The following is a 23,908-nucleotide window of genomic DNA, read 5'->3' as shown; positions in this document are numbered from 1 at the left end:
GAAATGGTAGTCTGAACTGGGTCCATAAAGTTCTCTACAGAAACAGTAAGTTACCATTCACCCATTTCCCAGTTCGGGGATTCATATAGCATTGATTTGTGAATGACTATTAATATTCCTGTTCTCTATCCTTTCCCCCTTCTCTACAAAGGAAACACATAGAAAATTGAACTCTAAAAAAAGTTACCAAATTTTCAAAACAATTTGTTCTCTAGGCATTTTCAAAGAATGGAGCATTCTGGTTCTATCAGAATATTATAGGCATATCTTGTTATATTCTATCAGTTACCTTATTCATTTCTTTGATATCTTGCATTTCTAACTTGTCCAGTACTTTTTGTATTTCACTTCAAACTCATATAAAATATTTAAACAGAAAAAATGGTGTATAAACAATTGTATTAAAATTGTGACACACTGACAAAAGTCAAACAGTTCAAATGAAAGCTACCGCCAGCATTCATTTATACCAGTGATGATGAAAATATGAAACAAAGTGAGTTAAGCAGAAGTTAACAGGCTTTTGTTTTGTGTTCCCTAGTATACCCAAACCTAACAATGCAGCAGTCCTTAGATTCTCAGACAAAATTCCCACTGAAGATAAATTTGTTATAGATTTGAAGTCAGTTGAGTAGTAGCTGTATAGGGATTGCTGGATTAGAAGTATTATTTAAATATAACTTCACTGTAATTTTTCCTTATTTAAAATATTCTCATGATTTACAGTTGGTATATTATTTACTTAGAACAATTGTTTTGAATATGTTCTCATGATGCAAACCCCACATCTTGAAAATGCATATAAAATCCCCATGGAAAGCAGCTGCTGCACATACATGGTAGTTACTATTTAAAGTTCTAATATACTGAGCACTAGAAAAAAAGATTTCAAAATACCAAAAGCAATTAAACTTTTTTTATGGACAACTTATTAAGTCTCATGATTTTTCCTTAAAGAGCAAAGCTATTTTTAGGTATACAAATGCAAACCAATAGATAAATACAATAGTATGCTCGTTTATTTTTGTACCGGTTAAAACAACCTAATATTTTAAAATTTGTATTTAAAAATATATTGCTCTAAGGTTGCAAATCTACCTGCCAATTTTCAGCTCTCTGTATTTGGTTGACTAAAGATAATTAACCTCCCAAAAAACAGGGATTTCTGTTGAAATGTTGACTCAGCCTTAACAATAGAAGCTGTAATACAATGCTATGATACAAAACAAGGATACTGAATGTCATTAGTGTAGCACAGCTTACAGGTTAGAATATTAGTATATGACTTATCATGAGATATGTCATTCCAGGTTTTTTATTTTTTTTAAATAAAATATCACCTATTTTTATGTGAATTCCACAGCATGGATACATTCATTGCAAACTGCATGCAGATAAAAGGAAATCCAGCTGTAAACTACATCATTAACAATAAATAATTTGATCTAATACATGATGGTAGTGCATTTCTCATTAAAACTGCAAGCTTTTACCAAAATGAAAACAAACCCTTATTCTCTTTATAAATATTTTAAATCGTTTTCAATACATATTTCATACCAAGTATATAAAAATAGCTTTTTTTTCTTGATAGATAAAGAGGTTTCATTTACATGACAAATGACGTGCAACAACTAACCACTCTCTACCAGCTCTATTTGGTTGTTTGTCTAGGAAAAGACATGCAGCGATAATTGTCTCTCTGCCTTCGCAGAACTGACAAACAGACCAGCAGGACTCACGATCACCTGAAGCAAACAGTGCCATGGATATTGTTTGGGAACAACAATCAGGCACTCAAGAAGAAAACTTCTGCTTCAAGCAACAAAAACCTCTTATGACAGTTCTTTTGTCCTAGACTTCCAGCTGCTCTGTGACCCTCAGGGTCTTTGGACTATCACAAAAGTCTGCCAAACAGACCAGTAAGTGACATCTGTATACAAAATGCTTTTCAACATGCTTCTAGAATCTTGAAATTGTTTCCTATTGTGTGCACTGGTTATATCTTTTCATATCCATTTACTTCCTATAAATCCAAATTTTCATGTTTATTAGTCCCAATGATCACCAGAGAAAAGGCAAAACAAAGCAGTCATGCAGTACTTTATAAATTCAAAACTGGCAGCTGTAGAACATGCTTTGAGTACCACTTGTTGGTATATCATTATACATCTATGGCTTGGCTATCTTTAATATTCATTGTGCTTCTCACAACATGTAGTGGGAAAGCTTCTGAGGTTTGTGCAGAAACAACCCCTGTTGTTCTGTGAAGGTCCCAAGACCCTGGCAGGTTCTCAAGGCTTAGCGAACTGACTGGCCGTTGACTAAAGCTACTTTTCCTGCATCTGTGCAACGATGTCTCTGATGAGGAACATACAGAAGAAGAAAGAGTTGCTGAAATAGACTGAAGAGGAGTCAAGGTAGTATCTGAATGCAGGGAGGTGCATCTTAAAAACTGCAAATGATTTTTCTCAACTACCTGATAATTTGAAGGTGAATATTCAAGGCCTGAAGTATAGTAAAATTCACCGTCTGTAGAATTTAGAATTTTGGATTCAGTCCTTTGGGGACTGCTTCCAACAGGTGATGAATCCACGTTCCAAATGTCAGGGGTGGTGTTACCATGGCGAAGTTGTGCTTTGGTGCAAGTAACATTCCCAGCTTGCATGTGCATGCAGGGTTGATGTGAAGTCCAAGTTGTTCTAGTCTGTAAGCTTTCTACTGTAGGGCTCCTAGATGGGCCATGCACCGCACAGAACCCGGGAGGCTTCTGTGATGTCAGTAAATTCTCTAAAAGATGCATCACATTCTTCACGTCCTTACTTAATTGGGAAACCTCTTGAGTTAGTGTAGTCACCTGTAGCCAAAAATGAAAACAGCAATAATTATGTGATGATGCACATAAAGAATGTAAATGCATGATTTACAAATGCTTCTGAAATGCATTGTTCTAAAGGAACCCCTTTCTTAGGATACAAAAAGGCCTTTATGGCAATCATGTGGTATCTTCACTGAAACATAAATTTGGTTTAACTAGAGAAGTATTGTACTGGAGACAGTTTGTCCCTTTATCTTATCCCATTAAACACATGCATAGATTACAGCTGCAGCATATCTCCTTCCCTAACAACAAAATACAAATATATATACATCAATATACACTTGATTTTACATATATATCTATATTGATAGATAGATAGACAGATAGATAGAACTAGTAAGGGTGGATTCTGGAAACCTCACATATAAAACTCTTTCAACTTATTTAACAGGGGACTTCTATGTATAGAGAGAACAGGATCAGACCTGAGGGGACTTTTGTGCCAACAAATAATCACATTTCTCTGATTTATAAAAATAAAAGCATTTAAAAGGTAGGCAAGGCATGAACTGTCCTTTAAATAAGTAAATTTTTCAACCAGCAATGACTGTGCCCTGCCACTGTGCAAAGGTAGCTAATTGCTGCTGAAGGATGCAACAGTGGGTTTTTATGAAAACTTAATGCTTAAACTTTAAACTTCAATTTAATCTTTAGACCTATAGGAGAAATGGTATTGCTTTCCTAGTCTTAACCTGGAAAAAGCCCCTAGTCTAACTTGTCCAAAATGCCTAATGTGTTTAGGTGGTTTGGATTTTTTTTATCCTCATTTTCAGATCCTGTAAAGGTTCCAAATTTTCAGAAAGTACTAAACATCTGCTCTTTAAAAACTGGGGAACCAAAATAATAATAATAATAAAAAAAAAAAAAATGGAGGCACTGAAAAACGCATTCACTACTGGAAATATGAGCCCTAATGTTGGAATAGTTCAATTTCATGTCATCTCTGCTGACAGGCCTAATACTTCAAACTGTGCTCACATTTGACTTTAGGAAGCTTTGTGAACTAGCTGATACAGGTGAGCTTTGTGAGAATGCAAGTTTAATTGAAAAGTTTGCACACCGGCAGCCTGGGTTTTGTTTCAGGTGCGCAAAATACAATGTGGGTCTTTCCAGGACAGGGCTATATTCATGGGAGAGATTATTTTTGAGTACCTCTATGAATGAACTCTCTTTTCTACTTAACGTTTCCTTTTCTTTCCAGGTTCTGAAGCTATTGATAACAGCACAACCCCCTCCCTCCCTCCCCCCACATCTCCCTCTTCAAAAAAAACCTTATACAAAGATTTCTTTCCTTAATAGAATATATAATCTCTCATTCTGAGTGTGACCAGACCCACAGACTAATACATCTTGTTTGGAAAATTAAGCTAATTTAGGTGGGGCTGGAGACACAGACTAAGGAAACCAAACACTTAATAAAAACATCAAATGGAACAACTCATGTTATATATTATTTTCTTTTGTGAAATGCAAAGGGAAAGGTTTTATGAAGTTACGGCCAGTTAACTATTTTTAATAAGCTAATGAAAAATCAAAAGGGGAAAATGAGTCTTGTTTTGCCTCCAGTAGTTGGTATTCAATTTATTTTATCTTAGATTACTGTAGTTATGCCTGTGAAAATAAATGCATGCAATGTGTTAAAGCAATACTAGTGGAAGTAATCTGTCAAAAATGAGACACAGTTATACATTATTTGCTTCAGAAGAATAAACTCACCTGTCAAAATAAGAGAATAATTAAGAGGTACTTGCTTTGCCCCTAACTTAAAAGACTGCATGACTGGTGCAACTTAATTTTTTATAATAAAAATAAAGTTGTCCCCTTCTTTGGGACAGACTATTACAGGAAATCCACTGAAAAGAGCACTCAGGCTGGATTTGACTACACTATGGTCATCCACTGTACTTTACAAGTATTACGAGGCTAGGAAATGTTTGGTTAGGAGAAAAGGAGGAAGCTTATTTACAGTTCTTACAGGTCCATTTGGTTCTTTGAATTTTGAATTCAACTCCCTAATATTGTTTCATCTATATACATAAAGGGCTTAGCCCATCTACCTGTGTGTCTGTTTGTCCATAATGCTCTTTAAGGGTGCCAGGAGCCCAGTGTGGCAGGGAGGGCAGAGGGAGGAACCAGCTGAGGAAAAGCAGGAGCCAGGCTCCTGGCTACTGTGAAGCTACCATGAGAAGACAATTAGATGCACAATGCCATCAAGAATGCCGTGCAAATGAATTGCAAGAGGAGGCCACCGTGGAAAGACAATTAAATACATGACATAATAAAGAAAGTTGTGCAAATGAGTCCCAAGAAAATGCTTCTGTGAGAAGACAATTAGATGTACAACGCCATCAAGAAAGTTGCCATCAAGAAAACTGCCATTCATCCATCATTCTTGATGGGCAACTCACTATTATTTTAATATTGCTCTCCCTTTTAAGAAGAAATGCTTTCTTCTATGCTCTTGCCTGATGGAAAGAAAAAGGGAGTAGCTAAACACTGGGAAAAGTCTAGACTGTTAGCTGGCAGATTTGTTATTAAAATGGTCTGCACGTATGTATATGTGCAATTAGTAAGATACAAGTTGATGGAGCTTATGAACATGTTGCATAGTGCTTGAGTTCTGTAGGACTAATGAAATGTGTTTTGTGCTGCAAATGGTTTCTTGTAGAATGCAGGGTTGATATGCACTTTATAGACATACTAAATAATAGCTTCCATTGCTGATTCGATTTGGCAGAGATTTGGCCTGATTTGGTGGCCGAATCTCCAAATCCGAATTGAATTGGGAGACCCTTTAATCTCTCCAAATCGACTCAGAACCCTCCAAATCAATTTGAAGAGATTCAGAAAGATTTGATGATTCTGACATAGACACATCTTAAATTTTTTTCTGCATACCTCAAGGTACCAGGCGGCTCATGAATGCTGAGCTGCTGGAGCGGTTGGAGTGCAGAGGGGTCCCCAGCATGCTTGGCAGCAGACCCAGAAGTGGACCAGAAGCACTTCTGATCTACTTCTGGGTTTCTGGGTTTGCCACCAAGCACGCAGAGCCCCCCCCCCCCACACACCTCTGTGGGACTCTCCATCCACCCCAGCATCGCACTGTTCATAAGCCATGCCTGGTACCTCAAGGTATGTAGAAAAAACATTTAAAGCTGTGTCTATGGCCAAATTGCTGATTCTTTGAATCGGCGTCAAATCTTCAGATTTGGATTCGGCCAAATTGAATCGAGGACAGTGATCTGAATCACTGAATCGAATCACTGTCCCCGATTCAGGCTGAGTCCAAATCTGACCCGAATACAGCCTGTTTCACACCCCCCCTACTAAATAAGGTATATAAAGCTCAACTTCTGTGAACTAGAGCTCACTTCATGAAATACTGTGAAAAGACAAGCACAGAGCAATGTATAAAGTAGAGTGAGTGATTTAAATACAAAAGGTGGGGCGAGAAGGAGGGGCAACAGTGCTTGGAGAGGCAAACAAGCTAAGAACCCATAGGGGGAAAAACAGGAATCACAAAAGCTAATCCAGGTAATGGGATAGGAATCTGTAGTCCCTGTTTAAAGCATACTTAACACAGTCCAGTCTGTGAATGATTTCTTGTTCCACAATTGCCTGTTAATGCTGGTTTTTAAAATGTTGCTGCCTGAGAACAGCAAACCTGAGGTCGGCAATGGAATTTACGGGGAGGTTAAAGTGTTCAGCCACAGGCAGTTTTTTCTTTCTGCGGCTCTCATTCATTCTTACAGACAGAGATTGCTCTGCCTGTCTGATGTAGACATCAGAGAATAACTGTAAGCAGGTGATAACATATTTGATAACATTGATAGAGTCGCAGGTGAATAAACTTTGAATGTTGTACTCCTTGTTATTTAGTCCAGTGATGATCTGGTCTGTACTGTGGAGTCACAGCAGGCATTTGGGTCCATTGCAAGGTCTGGTGCCTCAGTTAGGATAGGAGGTAGTTAGTTTGTTGCTTGAGAGACTCAAGGTTTAACAGATACCTGGTTGGAAAGACAATGTGAGCCATGCAAGCCTGCCAGGAACATGACAAGAATTCAGTTAGAGAATTAAAATCACCTGTGGAGCAGAGCACTTATGAATAATAGCAGAACTCCAAAGGCTTGTTTTTATGATTCGGGAACAAAGCAGTTCATGTACGGTCTTCTGATCTACTTGTGCTACAAGGAGGTGGGCTCTGCCCCAGCTCCAAATATGTCAGTGTAGGTAGGAATACTGTGAAGTGGGAAGCAGAAAAAGTGGCAATCAAACTTGTGGCTACTTGAGTTCAGTGTTTGCAAACTCCTTTTAGGAGCACGGAGAGGGAGTGACCTATACTCTAGCCTCAAAGTAGCAGAAGCAGTGTAAGTGGGTCAGCAACAGACCTGTTCCCTTCTCACTGGGCACATCTAAATGTTCATTAACGTGCCTTAGATAATGCGCATTTAGTTAATAAAGTACTAACTAAATGCACCGTACCTAAAGTTACTGAGCAGTAGCACTGGTACCTGGGTATTTAGTGACGCTTACTGTGCATTAGCCTAATAACACTGCACAGTAGGCTATTACCACAGCTTTTGCTATGACATGCTACTGCACAGTGTTATTAGGGTAATGCGCAGGAAGTGTCATGTAGGAAGCACCCAGTGAGGCATTTTGCTAGCGAGTTCCCACCTCACAGCCCAGTACTTGGATTTTGTTCAGGGTTGTCAGTAGGGAAATTAATTTCACTTTATGTGCATGAATCCTAGCTGAGCTATGAAGGCTATAAGGAAACATTAGATTTTTATTTCTCCTTAGTTTTAGTTTTTCCTCTTCCACTTTTATAACAGCATTTATTACTCTGTCATGTTTCTCCTTTTCGTTCACTGAAATATAGTGGAGAAAACTGTGCTCTTCTGGACTTGGTATTTATCAAGTGCTTCAGTGCCTACATCTCTTGTTTGATAAATGAGCTACTTTAAAAAAAAAAAATTGGTAAGTAGCTTGTTTCCAATATAGTAACATTGACTGATTTCATCAAGTACTTGCTGAAGTTTTCTAAACAGCTCTCTGTAGCATAGGCATTTTCATATCTTGAGCTTTTGGTAGGACTTTTGCAATAAAGTATATTGGGCATGTTCTCCATTTGGTAAAACCAGTGTAGATACACCTTTGTTAAACTGGTATTTTCTAATGTATTCACTGATAAATTACATAAAACCTGGCTATTTTCTGGACCTTTCCTGTACTCTGATAATATAAGGGAGTTAAATTTATTTCATTATCCAAGTAGAGTTGGGACTGCTCAGTGTCTGGAATTGGACACCTCTATAAAAATATTCTAGACCATTTTATAATAACCCAAACAAGAGCTGTAATATCAGTATATGATGTTAGAGTATGGCATTCCTGCTGTGCAATGATTTTTGGTAAAGGGAACTTTTAAGAAGAATCTGAGGGCTTAACGAAAGTAGTATGAGTTAGCAAGCTGCGGTTTTCTTTTGTGTATTATGGTGTTAGGAGGTACTGTTACACTGGATGGTAATATCTTTCAGATGACATAGAAAATGAGGTCTTCCCCTTGTGTTTTTTCTAAGATTGCTTGATGCTTTCTGGTGCCCCGTCCATTTTGGGTTTTGGTAATTTGTGATCTGTTTCTCCAAACTGCTCCTGCAGTTTCATTGACTATTATGCTTTTCTTTACCAATAACCCTAAACTGTTGTGCAGTGTTGATGTACTTAGTATTGAATTAACAGCTTCTTTCACCCTGCACTTCAACAGCAAGTGAAGTTTTTACTATCACGAACAGATCTAGATAATCATCAAATTAAGTTTATTGAATCTTTTAAATGTTAAGGGCCATTAACATTTCTATATCTTTATAGATTTCCTGCTTGAGAAAAAGGGAGAAAAGTATGATCTCTATCAGCACTTCCAGCAAGACTGAGTTAGACTCTTACCTTGCCCTTGACTTTTGCTAATCTTCCTAATTTTGGCTCCTTCATCACATAGTCTGGTATGATTAAAATTTTCGTTTATTGCTTTATTTATTTGTGCAATTTATATTATTCCCTGATATGTTTCCCATCCCTCCTTTCTGAACAATGAAGAGTGATGAGGTCAACCTAAGTTAGTAAAATGCAGTTTGATTAAGCAGAAGAGTTGGATGGCATTGTGCAGGAAAAGATGCAACATTTGTCGTCTTTATCTTTAGCTGTCTGTTCCTTTGATTTTTTTCTGTTCTTGATATTGGTAAAGTTCAAATAATAGCAATTCACTTGGAGTCAGTTAGGAATTGGGAGAGACTTGGAGTGAGCTATGTTTTGAGGTACACGTTAACTACAACTTGAAACTTTCTGATTACTGGATCAGAAGCCCTGAGAGTTTGAAATCAGGATGGTGAAAGTGTGAAATGAAAGAGCTCAGAACATCAATAACAAGATATAGAACTTTTCAGGTCTGGTTGCCCACCTGACTACAGCCACGGCTGATAGTAACCATAATTTATGGTCTGATGGTAGGTAGTTCAGTAAGAAAGTGCATCAGAAACACTGTTGTGTGTTGGAATGTGCTGATTTGTTGACATTTAAGGGCTCTGTGGATGTGTTTCAATTTCATATGAAGTAGTATTTATTAAGTAGATAAGAAGAGTATATCAGGTGTGGAAATTCAATTTAAATTAAGTCCCCCTACAAACAAGGAAGCTTTTGAAACCTGTTTGACAGACACCTGACTGATTTCCCACCAATTTACTAGTCTGGCCTCTTAGCAACCTCAGGGCAAGCAGACTTGCTGGGTAAATTAGGACCAGAAGGTTAAAACAATCAATATTAACAAGTAGATAGGCCAGAAAAGGGACAAAACTGATTAAAGTATGTTAAGACAAGTTGGATGTATTCAGACCTGAGGAAATTTGCTCCATGGTATTTAAGAAACAAGTAGAAGCACTCTATGAATCATTAGTAATTATCTCTGAGAATTCATGGAGGAGGGGGGAGATCCCAAAGGATTGAAGAAGAGTAAACATGGTACATGTCTTTAAAATGGAGAGGAAGGAGGAGGAGGACCTGGGGAATTAGAGACCAGTCAGTCAGCTTAACTTCAATACTTGGCTAGGAACCAAAGCAAATTATTAAACAATTTATAAACACTTAGAGCCAGATGAAAGAGGTTTTTATGCACTCTAGTTGCCTTTTAGTTGGACTTCATGTATATTTTATGCAATGAGCAATTCATCTGTATAATTCTTCTTAAACGGTTATGTGTTCACTTGTGAATTCCAAAGCATTTTTCTGCCTAGCTGTGTCTTCTAGTGCCTCAGCTGGAGGCTCTAAAGCATCCATACATTTAGTTACTGCACATACAGCCCAGCTAAACATCTGTACATTTAACTACTGCTTACGCTTATAAGATCTGCCATTCTGATGAAAACACATCTGGACAAGAACCAGGTAAGTTTAAGTCATTCTGCTATTGAATTTGGGTTCATTTTATTGCATAAGACAAAAAATATTGCAGAATGGTTTGTTTTCCTTGGTGCAATTTGTGAGTACCTAACTGGGCTTGTTACTGATGATGGTAACATTTAACACATTCTCACTGCCTCTTTTCCCCCTCAGTTCATCAATATTCTGTGTAAGCGTTCATGTGGTTTGTGCTGCTCCTTCAAATTGTACTGTGGACTACTGTGGTAGTAGTCTTCATCGTTGGCATTTCTAAATGTGCCATTATCAGGCACATCTGAAGAATTTTTAAGGATCTTTAGTGGGAAAAAAGGGGGTTTCTCTTACTTTTGGTGATATACAAGCAATTCCTAAAGTGAATGTCTTAGGTAATTCCTTAGGTAATTCCTTAGGTAACCTGGAAGAACTGTCCAAAAATCATTAGTTTTTTATTTCAGTAAAGCAAAGTGTAAACTACTGCTCTTGGGAAGGAGAAATCAAACACACAAATACAAAAATGGGAAATAACTGGCTAGGTAGCAGGAATGCAGAAACGTGTGTATGTGGTAGTTATAATACGGTGGATGAGTCATCAATATGATGCAGTAGCAAAAAAGACACTTGTCATTCTGGAACATATTAATAGAAGTGCCATATGTACTGCACAGGAGGTAATTATTCTGCTTTACTTGGTACTGGTAAGACCTCAGCTGGAGTAATGTGTTGGTTTTTAGAGTACTGTCCTTTAGGAAAGACTTTGGAGACAGTAGAAAGAGTCCAAAGGAGAACAAAAAGAATGGTAAAAGTTTGGAAAATAGGACTTAGGAAAAAAGATTGGAAAAATTGGGTTTGTTTTCTTGAGAAGTTTGGTGTAAGTCTTCCCATATGAAAAGTGGCTATAAATAGGATCAGATCAGGACAATGGACCAGATGACCTCCTGAGGCCCCTCTAGCCCAGTTTTTCTATAATTGATAATTTTAATTCCCTGTCAATTCATCCTGCCTTTCCCTCATTTTTATAAATGTTTGTATGGAAGATTCCTCCCCATCTGAGGGGAATATGCTCTTCTTTTCCATCTTGATTCCCCTAACCCCATGCCTCTGTTTATATATGCAATATCTTTATATATGCTCCCTCTTTTTGCTTTTTTTGTTTCAGGAACCTCAGTTTCAAGAATCTGTCCTTGAACTCCAAAGGCAACAAACTGCTTGCATCCTATATCCTCCACTTGGTCATGAGTCAAGTAATTGTGCACTTGAAGTAGTAAACTGGGTGGCTCCTCTTTTGATTAATCTTGTTGGGCATCTCTCCCCATCCTTCTTGTTGGGAGCTATACCAGGGTTCTATACTTAAGGGTTGTATATCTAAGTTTTTTTCAGTTTGAAATCATAAACTGAAGTTTGTTTTTTTTTATGATAATTTAATGAACCGCTTCCTTCTCTCGATGCCAAAAAAACCTGCTTGGACCAATCATCCTTGCACTCTCTCAGTGCCTTTGGAATCCTTTCTACTGGGATGAATACTAATGGATGTTCTCTTGGTGCTCCAAATTTAATATTGGAAAACGTCACTTTGTTCTTATTCTTCTTTAGTTGTATTCTGTTTGAAATTTTGCCCCTCTCAGGGATTTAAGCTTCTCCTTCTTCTCAGGATACACAACCCCTTCTAGGATTGGTGAGAAAGCTGTCTCTTTCTCACACCCTCACCAGCACATGTCAGCTCAGTGCCGCTTAGCATCATATATATACCTATTCTACAAGAATGTTCACTGTACAAGAGATTATTTTAAATATCCAGGTTGTAAGGGACTTCTGGGGGTCTCAGTATAGTGCCAGTTAGTTACCTAAGTCTCAGAACATTACCTACAGGCTCAAAAACATTGTACACTGTTTTAGATCATTCCTTTATGAACTAGGGTACAGACTGAGCGGTTCATGAATATCCACAAAAATTTAAGCCTATAGACAGATTAATTCATTTCAATGGGATTGCCAACATATATAAATTAGAATCACAAAATTGCAGGGTTGGAAGGGACCTCAAACGCCAGAGTTCAGACCCCCTTCAGGCATGTAGGATACACTATTCCCGTTGTATCCAGAACAATACCTATCCAGCCTCTTCTTGTAAACCTCCAATGAAAGAGATTCACAGCTTTCTGAGCTAGCTTTTTCCTTTCTCCTACTTTTCTCACAGTAGGGAGGGTTTTGTTCCCTTCTTTAAGATTTAATCTAAAGCTGCTTGCTGCTCCCCTCTGCCTCATGTCCTGGCCTCTGTGGCAAGGGGGAACAATAGTCTCCTCTCTCCTTTATGGCAGCCCCTCTAATATTTGAAAATTGCTATAATTTCCTCTCTTGGTCTCCTGGGGCACATCCAGATGAGCACACATGTGCATTTCCCCAGGGACAAATAGTAGCGGCACGTAGTTCAGCGGGATGTAGGGAAACTCTAGTATATAGTTGTGCTGATGCTACTTGTCCTGGCGAACACCTGTGCATGTGCGCTCTGGCATGCAGCAAGTTGCCTGGGTGGGGTAGGGGAGGCTAGGGCCAGCACCTGGGTTGGCCCCAGAAGCCTTACCTGAGATCTGGGGGCCTCCTGAGGTTTCTGTGGTGGCAGTCTAGGTGAATGAAGCCTGGCTGGCAGTCAGAGTGTGGCTCCAGCTGGCAAAGCTCTGGTTTTGGGTGGCGCACACTGCTGTCATGTGTGCCACCTTGCTTTTTTCTGCTGTGGATTTTCTTGACACTGGGATCTCCCAGTGTCAAAACCCCCCACTGTGTTGTGAATTAGCAGTGCGTTGAACACCTGAATGTGTGTCACGTGTGGTTTGTGGCACCACAGATGGGTCTGCAGCACCACAAGCCGCACATGTGCACTTATCTGGATGTGCCCCTTTTCTTTAAATCAGATATGCCTAGTTCTCTCAGCCTTTCTTCCTGTGGCTTCCATTCTAAGCTTTTCATCATCGTTGTCACTTGCCTCTGGATGCTCTCCATTTTTTTCTACACCTTTCTTAAAATGTGAAGCCCAGAACTGCACACAGTACTCCAGCTGAGGTATTTTCCAGTAGTGTGGTACTGTCACTTCCTGTGTCTTACATATAGTACTCCTGTTAATACATCCCCAAACTGCTTTCTGACAATAGCATCAAAGTCTGGCTTATGGTTAGTCTGTAATTAATCAAAACCTCCTTCTTAGAAATACTACTACCTAGGCCAGTGATTCTCAACCAGTGCCAGAGCACCCTGGGGTGCCACCACGTCCTTTGGAAGGTGCCTCGAGGTACAAGGAGATAAGCAGATAAGTGCAGGTTCTGGTTTTTTCCTGCCTAGACAATCCCCCAACCCCACTGCCTAGTCCTTATGCAAGCAGGTAAGCACTGTAATATATACATTAGGTTTTGAAATTGGGTGCCACTTAGTTCACAAAAGTTATGGAGGTGTGCCTTAACTCCAATGATTGGTTCCTTGAGTTGAACAAGGTTGAGAACCATTGGCCTAGCCAATTAACCCCATTTGTGCTTTTAATTTTTCATCCCTAGATGTAGCATCTTACATCTGCTGAATATCATTTTGTTGTCGACTGCCCAGTTCTCCAAGCATAGAATCATAGAAAAGCAGGGCTGGAAGGGATCTAGGGAGATAATTTAGTCCAACCTGTAGCCCAAGACAGGATCATCCCTGACTAAAATGTCCCAGTCAAATGTTTGACTCAGGGCTGCAGGCAGAAATCTAAGCACTGAGAGAAGTGAGGTTTAACACAGAACTACCCTCTCCAATGCATTTCCTATTGTCTACTTCAGTGATGCTCAACCAACGTGTCACAGCTATAAGGTGTTCAAATATAATTCAAGACTTCAAGTATGAATTTATAGTATCAAAATAATTTTATCCTGTTGTGGTCTTTCTGTGTTCTTTGCAACAGAAAAAAAAATACTCTATTATTTTTCTGTATTCAAAAAACAAGTGAAAACTAAGAACCGGCATTTTCCAAGGGGTACCTTGGAAATAGGTACCAATGTGGGATGCCTTCAGTCAGAAAAGGTTGAGAACCACTGGTCAAGCTCTAGGTAGTTCTTTGCTCAGCATGAAGGTTTTTTTGGGTGACTAAAGCATCTGAGTCACTTCCTGCACTGTATACAAAATTTAGGTGCCTATCTCTGGGTTATGGATTCCAATCTGGGACCTAAGACTTTTTAGGGTCTAGCCATTACAAACAGAGGAGCAACAGAGTGAAGCGTTTTCTTTGTATAGATAAAGCTAAATTTGTGTTAAGAAAAAAGTTTTTAATTTTTTCTTCTTTTGTTTAAAAGTACCACAGCATTGAGAGATTTATGTTACTTCACTGCAAAAGCAATAACAAGCAGAAAATGACTGCAGATAAATTGTTTGGCTATGCTGTGGGATGTCTGCTCCAAAGCTCCTGCCTGTGTACCATATTTTCACCTGCATGTTGCTGATAATCATGCAGTACTTATTTATACCCTCCTCTTTGAAAAATATCTGTTCTCCCCAAGGTTGAAAGGAGTGAATCAAAACAGTTTCCCTACATCCCCCTGAAGTTTCAGAAGCATCACTAGTATATTAGAGCAAGCAACATTTCTTCTTGCTTGACTATTGTGGGTATATATTGGCAACTCATGGGGATAAGTCTGAGATCTCTGCACCCAGTTTTCTAAAAAGCTTTGATCATTGGGACCATGCCAAGCATGTCTGAAGCCATAGGCTACTCCAGTCCGTGTTTCTAAAGGCAACCTTAAGAGCTTCTGAAGCAAGTCTGGAACTAAACTGCTTTAAGTCCTTTTCAATCCTATCTCTGCTACAGTCGGTCATATTTAAACTTTTGGTATATCTGAACCTTGCTAGCTCCAGATTTGAGGTGCGGGGAAGGGGAAGGGAATGGAAATGGAGTGCTGCAGAGCCACTTTTATCCTTTTTCTCTGACTTGGATGTGAGGCTTAGGCCCAAAACTTGGAAAGTGGCCAATCAGCAAGATGCTGTGTGTGTTTTATGCAAAAAAAATGCCTGACATTTATGGTGACAAAGTTTCTTTCAGTAGCAGGAAAAGAAAGGTGAGTCTTCTTGTTGGCTTTCAAAAGGTTCTTAAATGAACCAAAATACTAATATCATTTGGAAAAATTCAAATGCTCCATGAAGAATTACTGTTTTAAGTCTGAAGATTAAAACCAACAATTTCATCATGAAGTGGAGAGTCTAGTCTTTAAACCTTAATTATGGAACTGCTACTGGTGTTCCATCATTCAGCCTGAAGTACTGCATTCAATGTAAAATGTAATGGTGTGAATTTCAAAACATGCTGTAAACACACAGTATACTATTTGTTCTGGGAATAGTTTTTCTGAAGTTCTTTCTTTTGTGCTATAACCCAGTGATAGCTTACAGCAGTGGTGCCCAAATTTTTGACCCCGTGTGCCAGACAAATGGGCCAGGGTCAGTCCATGGATCTGATCCTGTGTGGGGTTGGTTTGCAAGTGAAATCCAAAGTGCCAGTCTGACGCTGCATGCTGAATCTAGCCATATACTAGCCCAACCCTACATGCATGGATCTGACCATGAAGGGACCCCACACACCAGCCTGAACATGTGGTGGTGCAATCTATAGTGTAGGGCCACATTATCTGGTCAGCTGGCTTCCCCACAAGTCTGGAAGTAGGGGAGTAGCAATTAATGTTGCCACTGCTCCCCTGCCACCAAATTTAGGAACCCTGGGGAGTCCCATGGGTTGGATGACATGGCTCCATAGCCCAGATGTGGCCCATGGGCCGGACATTGAGCACCACTGGCTTAGAGCAACATTACTGAAGTATCTGAATCATAGATGGGCCGATAAAAGGAACTGTTTTAAAGTGTAGTGGGTTTAAATAAAATTATGATCTAAAAAAAGCAAAATTATATTTTTTTTAAATTTTACATTCCCAAGGACCAGTATCATGAGCAGGATAGACAAGCTTTCCCTGCTAAACTCTGAATTCACTCAGATTGTATAAACTCTAAAGTGATGTGAATTTGAATATTATTGAGTTTGGATTTTGTTCTGAATTGTGAAAAAAGCCATGCAGATGCCCAAAGATGCAAAACAGATTTTTAAAAAATGGTGCTGAAAGCGAAATGCATGACAGAGACACAGTGACAGACTGAAGTGAAAGCACAGGTGTAAAGCGCAAAGAAGTGTGAAGAAATTCTAAGAAGATCCCACACAGAATATATGTTGTACCAATGTAGCTTTTAGATAGTTCTCCTAACCCCAGTACGTGGAAGATAAAACAAGTTTGTATGTTCAAGCAATCCTGGAAGGCATTAAAAAGCAAAATTATTCTATATTTACAGGAAAGAGCATTCAGGAACCCTTACTAGTTCTGAAAGCTCAAAAACTTTCCCAAACGACCTACATTTTTGCCAGTTTGTACTTGTGTTACTGTCAATCAATACAGATTAATACCCCCGCCCTCCCCAAATCTCCATACCTCGTTGTTAAGTCTGTTGATCTGCTGTTTGGTTTCTTCTGCTTTGATAACTAGCACTGCAGCACCAACTTCAGATTCTGTAAATAATTCATACACATGACAATGGTAGAAATTATGAAAGTAGGTAATTTAGTGAGTCAATAATATGAAATTTTCCCTTGTCCACTCATGTAAGTTTCATCTCTGGTTTGATTGGAACCAAGTGAAATTGACCATAAACAGCTTTTAGATGTTTAATACAAAATGTACTGGAAATATAAATGAGGTATTGGGGGGAGCTAATGCTGGCACTCTTGCCTAGTAACTATTCTAAGAAGACAGATTGACAGCCTTGGTGACTGAAGTTCTGATAATTGGGCAGATTTTTAAAAGCACATAAGTATAAACACTACAGTCCTATTCTGCAGCCATTTTTTCCCCTGACACATTAGTGTCACAATGGCATCTATACAAATGCTACATAATTATGTACAAACTGCTTACTCATCTAGGAGAAGGAAATGGGAAACACAATTTGAGCTGGACAGCTAATGTCAGTACTAGCCTGTTGTTTTTGCATTGCCAGCTGTTATATTCATGTCCTGTTTGCTGCTACAATTCATTAGTCTTTTCAAAGAGCAGTTCATCTAAGGCTGCCTAGCATCTCCTGCTGCTCATGGTTTCACTCTTAATTTCCGATACATGGTTAGCACCCTAAGAACTACAAGTTAATAATAAAGAGCTCTTTAATAAGGAAACCTGGAGTGATGTTCTAGTATAGTTCTCGAAGGATTTTTTCCAGGTCTGTCACTTACAGGATTTAACCTGCAATGTGTTGAGCTCCTTCAGTGCCCATTAACTTCAGTGAGGTTGAGGACACTCAGAACCTCACTAAGATCAGCTTCTTCATATATAATATGAAGAATGATATAGCAGAAATACCAAACACCTGATGAGCCATTCATCTGGACCACTCATGAGCAGAAACAGGGAAACTAGCTCAGATACAGTGAAGACAACCAATTGGACTCTCATAACTTCTAAGAATCGTGAATAGTATGGTAAGGTAGTTGCATATTAAATCCATTTGTGTCATATGTAAAGGAATCATGGAAATATGGTCAAAAGTCAGTCACCAAGTTACATGCTTCAATGAGTGATTTATCAGATGGATAAATATAGCACTAACCCCCAATTGTAGGTGATACTCTTGACTCCTGTCTCAGTTGTTCAGAGCGAAAGTCAAAAGTCTCACTTTCCTCATTATTGTTTCCATCTTCTATCCCATCAACAATCCTGTTTAAAAAAAAAATAGAATACTGGCTTTGAATATTTATACAGATACCAGACTTCATAGTATAAATGTCTGTGTTCATACTCAGGATGCATAGCAATGCTTGAAAAAGCAAGGCTGAATTCTGCCTGACATCAACCTTAGGTTCCTAGCATGTGTTATATTTGTGGTAGGATTAAAGCGTTAATCATGGCATAGATAGTAACAGTGTTAAATGTGCACCTGATTTATGGCACCATAAAGTGGCAAACCAGCCACCAAGATGTTCCACAAAATATGTGGAACATCTTTGTGACTCCTTTGTATGACACTATAAATTGAATGTGTAGCACTACTGCACCTGAAGCTGTCCCAGGGCTGAGGTCGAGAATTAACTGGGTGCAGCTTCACAATGACATAGTTTGACTTGGTGGACTTTTATACCCTAGCCCAAAAATTGCACCTCCTGCCATGCACATCTGCATCCCAATTCTATGTATGCCACTGTTTTAACATCTGCCAGGGGTCTTGGAGAAATATAAATTCCATGACTGGTATGAGGAACTCAGTTGAGGGACTAAGGATTTAATATGATTAAATTTAGGTTGAATATCTTTAAATACAGTTTCAAAATTACCCTAATTTTAACATTAGGTTCTAAGGCCTCTAGTCCAGTCTACTTATAGTTCCTTGCATTTTTCATATTCTAAACCTGGGCAGTCCAACTTAATTTGCCCTGTAGACTGGACCAAGCCCATGGGATTTCTTGTGGGCCAGTCAACTGGCTTCTAGCGGTGGGATGGTGACTTGTTAGTGTGGCTGTGGAACCTTGGAGATTAATACTGTGCTGCTTCTGCTTGCCTTTACCTTTCCTGCCACCAATGTGAGTCACCAGAGGCAAACAAAGACCTCAAATTTGGTGGCAGGCATAAGAGAGTGTGTGCGTGTGTATGGGGGAGGCACAAGTAACAGCAGCATTCTCCCCCTGAATTCCAGGGTTACCCAGGCTGCAATTTAACCCCTCCTAGGCTGCCACTTGCTGCTTCTGCACAATAATGTTCACCCACATGCTAGCTTGCAAACCTTGGAGGCCATCTCATTATTTGGATGGTCTGTGCTGCCCTATACTCCATACAGCCCAGTGGATGGATGGACTATGAAGGCAACATTTTTGGGATGACAGTCAAGTGATGGAGGCTGTGCAAAAGTTGCTGCACAACACCAAGGACTTTTACAAGGTCATTCTCACTCCTTCTGTTGAAACTGTTCCACTTGTTATGGAATTCTAGTTCCTCTTCCAAGACTGACTTCCTTTTTTTCCTACCCAATATCTTCCAATCTGCCCTATGACCACAATTGTAGCCTCAGGGCTGTAGGAAACAGATGGAGCTCTCAGAGAGAATTCTGGTTGGCCCAGCAAGAATTCTCCTTAGGTATCCAAGGAAAAGACATACTAGAGTTAAACGTGAGGTATGGGATGAAGTTCCTGCCCTCATGCTGCCTTTTGCTGGACAGAAAGACAGCACAAAAGCAGGATGGCATATTGCAACTGGATTTACTAAAAGGGAGCCTGGCTTCTCATATGCCTTTCCTCTTTCTTATGCTCCCACACAAGGACGGGAAAAATCATAGCCCTTGGTTAGAGTCACATTTACCTTTTAATACTAATAAGAGGGAAAAATTGTGTTTTAGGATTTGGAGGTGTTTTTTCTTCCTCCCTCCTTTCTCTTCAATTAGTCAACACAGTCAGATATTTTTAGTAGTTTGGGCTCAGGAATTCAGTGAAATGATTTTGGCAGGAAGAATGATGCATCTTACAATCATGCGTGTTATGGGCCATTTTTTTCTGTCTAACTGTTTCTGCAAATGCAAAATTATTTATGGAAATAATATTGTGTGTAACAAAGCACCTGCAGTCTGCTCCCACAAAACTGTGTGCTATTGTCTGGCTGTGTATGCACATGATTAATGAACAAAATGTTAATAGGCACCATGAAAGAATAATTTCCTGAACTACCACTCATTTTCCACAGGCCATTGAACAACTATCAAACAGTAATGACTTTCCATTGTAACTAACCTGAGCCAAATTCAAACATGTGACCTACCGTAGAGATGAAAGGCTTTTCATTACCCATTCCTTGAACTCCTTTTACTAATGCTGAAGCTGGCCTGCCACATGCTCCTCTATGTTATCAACACAAGGGTTAGTTTGTTGCATGGTCCTACATGAATTTGAACTATATAGAGCACATTTCTACATGAATGTGGGGCAATACATTTGAAGATGGAAGTATTTCTACATGCATATTATAAAACTTCTAGTATCACTGGGCCTTTCTTATGTCATGTCTTCTAAATAAATTCTGAATAAATAAATGTGGAATTAATGGTTTCTACTTTAGCTTCTAAAGTTTAGCTTTTAAAGTTATTATTTTAGCTTGCTAGTGAAAAGGAGAAATTTTGGGGGGAAAAAAACAAAACAAACTTCCAAGTACTTGAAGGATGTGAAATAAAGTCCCCAAATAAGATACTGTATTTCATTGGTTTAAAGCCACTGGCTTCCACGGAGCTATAGTGATAGACATCCCCTGAGAGTCTACTGCAGTGAGTTGAAAAAAAATTGCCTAAGCGATGTTACCAGTAATGATGTCATTCCAAATTTGTTTTAATAATACTTTTATACTAGTACCCCATGATGTATTTTATTTTATGCTGCCAATTTTGCCTCTGAGAGAAATATATTCTTATACAAGGCTGCAATGATAAAGACTAAGGCCAACATGTGAAATTCAGGTGCCAGAAGTCCATCACCTTAAACAATAGTTAATCATCTGAAGATTTTGCATATCATCATGGATGCTGAGCACCTTTACTTTCCATTGATGAATGATTTATCCTATCATACAGCTCTGGAATGTAACAATGACCTCTGCAATGGAATCAAATAACAATGAGTTCCTTTCTTTTTCCTTGCAGAATGGATGGGAGTTCAAGACTTCAGGAAATAAAGTTATATTAAAGACAAAAACAATTTATAGCACCGAGAAAAAGACATTATACTTCAAATCAAAATAATGGGGTAAGAAGATGTATGTTCTATTACCTTGGGCTGAGGTCAGGGGAGGCAATGGTACTCAGATTTGAAAAGGGAAGTTTTAGGTTTTTCTCCTTCTTTCTGGAGTAGTAATTGAGTTCAGATTCATGTTTGGTTCTTGAGGGGTTTGAGCCACAAGCTCGGATAGGCGAGTGAAAGGGCACAGTTCCTGAGGCCAGCTGTTTCAAGTTTTTCCCTAGGTAACTTTTATTGCTTCCAACCTTCTTTTGGTGTGAGGAGCTTGTGCTTCTTGTATGGATTGGAGAAAGGGTTGTACTGTCTTCTTCTCCTTCCTCCTCTTCCTCCTCATCTTCCACAATGGATGGGAGTGTCTTGTTTATGCTTCCATTTCCCTTAGGCTCTGTCTAAAATATGGATAATTTATATCAAAATAAATTTCAAAGCTCAGAATTGCAGGGGCCATTCTGATGACTTCTTACTAGAACTAATGCTATTTTGAAACTCGCCTGTTACTTATCTATGTCATTCACATATAAGCATATTAAATATACCATATTTTTTCATGTACAGCAACAAACTTTTTTCAAAAAACAGCTGCTGGAAATTGCAGTGTGTATTATATGTGAGATATATGGCAAGCAAGGTGGATATTTTATTCCAGGGCATGTTGTATGTAAGAATTTAAGGGTGAGTGTGTGTGCACGCGTGTGTGTAATTTTTTTTATAGAACTACAACTATTCAACCCATCACAAATGTTATTTGTTACCAAGAAATGTTGCCTAACTTAAGTTCTTAAAAGCTATGGTGACTAACATGGGATACTGATACTGAAATCCTATGCCAATCATTTGGCTATCTAGTGTGAAGTTTCCTAAGTGTTTGGAACTATGATGAATATTTATATACTATTCCTTGGTAACAAAACACATCTGTAGTGAGTTGCAGAGGCCTGTTTACATGGAGCTCATTTGAGGATCAGGATTTTAGTTGAAAAGTATTCATATTTCTCCAGGGGATGAAGTAATCTCAAAAGGCCGATCTGTATGGAAAATAAAAATGGCCACACGGTAAGTTATCATATTAGACAGCATTTGTATGATGAGCACACCATATATGAGGTTGCTCTGATAAGGCCTTATATTGTACATAGAAAGGACTTTGCAACACAAATTGAACCCTCCAGCTCTATCAAGTTGGTTAAGTAAATATCCTGGCCTCAGTTTTTTCAGGGATGCTAAGATCTTACTTAGGGCCAGATTCAGAACCCGCTGTAGGTGAAAAACAACATTAGGCAGGATTTATGCACCCAAGGAAAAAAAAAAGTGATCAAGATTGACCCCGTTCCAGGAATCACACAACCTTTTGGTGTCTGGATTCATGAGGCACTTCCATTTTGGCTTGAAATGATACCCAGGTATCTTGGCTTCCGTTACTATGCCTACTCCCAAGTAAGGCAGATTGACCACTATAGGTAGAAACAGATGTTACTTTGTGCCACCATAACATTTTTTCTGGTGAAATAAAGTGAAAGCAAACAGATGTCTCTGGCACAACAAATGTTCAAATTTAAGGCCGTGACAGGAGGTACTAGTAAACTGGGCTGCTTTATTGCAGCCTACATCTGTTTGCTTATGGTGGGACAGCACGGGCAGCTTTGTTTCCATTTGCTCTCCAGATGCCCTAGGGCAGGGGCTCCATGGGTTGAGGGGTCTGGATTTCCCTGCATCTTCCTGCAAGCACATCTTACAAGGGTTCCCTACACCCCATATGGAAGTACGTGAAGCAAAATCCTCTGCTCCCCAACATGGAGGGGTATGGCAATTGGCAACATCTGCAGACATATCACAGGACAGCTGATTGTGCTCCACTGACAACATCTGTTTCCAACTGAGAGCCTAACTATCACTTAAGCACTACTATGAAGCAGATCAGTGCTGGAAGGTGCCTATAGTTTGCTTATTCCTTAGACAAACAAAAGACTGCTCTTTTTTACACAATATGTAATTAATCATTGCTGTAAGACATTATGGAGGCTGATAATTTAACCAAGTTCAGAAGGGGACTGGACAAGACGCAGAAGATGGGATCTTCAGTGGGTGTTAAGCATAGTAACTAGGGATACACCCACAAAATTAGGACTTCCTAGGCCTCTGAATGCTGGAAACTATACAAGCAAAGAGGCAGGGATCATATCCCTAGGGCCTGCACAAGTTCTGTTTGTCTCAGTATTTACTGTTTGGCACTGTGAAGAAAGGATACTGGACTCAGTGGACCTATGGTCTGACTCAGTATGTCTTCCATTAGGCTGTTACAGATCACACCTTGAGCCAGCACGGACTTTATTACAAGCAACACCATATTTTGGCAGCACCACCCACCTTTTACATGGTAGACTAGAGGTTAGACCTTTCACTGAAGAAGAGAGAGACCTGGTTTCTGGGCTCTCCTTACACTGAAGGGACTTCCAACGCACATCGCCTACATCCTAGGAGAGTAACCTAGCCATCAGGCTATATTGGGCAGGAGCCCTTTTTCCCCCTTTTGATGATGCTAGACCACTTGGGAGCCAAAAATGTCATTCATGGGGCCAGAAGAGGAGCAAGCAAGATGAAGCACAACTATGGTCTAATGTGAAAGGCACTCCTAAGAGAGGAGACACCAGCAATTCTAATCCCTGCTCCAGAAGTTACTTTTTTTAAAAAACCAATGATTTACTAATACAGGGATGGCAAAACTCCCTTGAAGCTTAGGTTGGATCCAGGCTGTGGGGTCTACCTCCAGGTTGGAGCCAGCTTGGGGAGTG

General features: G+C 39.3%; 1 protein-coding gene across 1 annotated transcript in view; it reads right to left on the bottom strand.

Annotated features, from left to right (window-relative positions):
- Positions 1 to 1,001: 1,001 nt before the first annotated feature.
- Positions 1,002 to 23,908, bottom strand: part of KCNH8 (potassium voltage-gated channel subfamily H member 8) — a gene marked incomplete at its 5' end in the record, with an annotated part of 214,368 nt that continues 191,461 nt past the window's right edge. Inside the window, 4 exons of the mRNA XM_019508703.1 lie at positions 1,002 to 2,857; positions 16,795 to 16,871; positions 17,963 to 18,069; positions 21,153 to 21,508. Coding sequence (XP_019364248.1) covers positions 2,165 to 2,857; positions 16,795 to 16,871; positions 17,963 to 18,069; positions 21,153 to 21,508 — 1,233 coding nt within the window. The remainder of the gene's footprint in view (positions 2,858 to 16,794; positions 16,872 to 17,962; positions 18,070 to 21,152; positions 21,509 to 23,908) is intronic.

Source organism: Gavialis gangeticus, unplaced genomic scaffold, assembly GCF_001723915.1.
Source record: "Gavialis gangeticus isolate Ggan-Ray unplaced genomic scaffold, GavGan_comp1, whole genome shotgun sequence".
In the NCBI taxonomy this organism is placed as follows: domain Eukaryota; kingdom Metazoa; phylum Chordata; order Crocodylia; family Gavialidae; genus Gavialis; species Gavialis gangeticus.
Note: the sequence above shows the minus strand (reverse complement) of the source record. Positions and strands in the feature narration are given on the sequence as shown.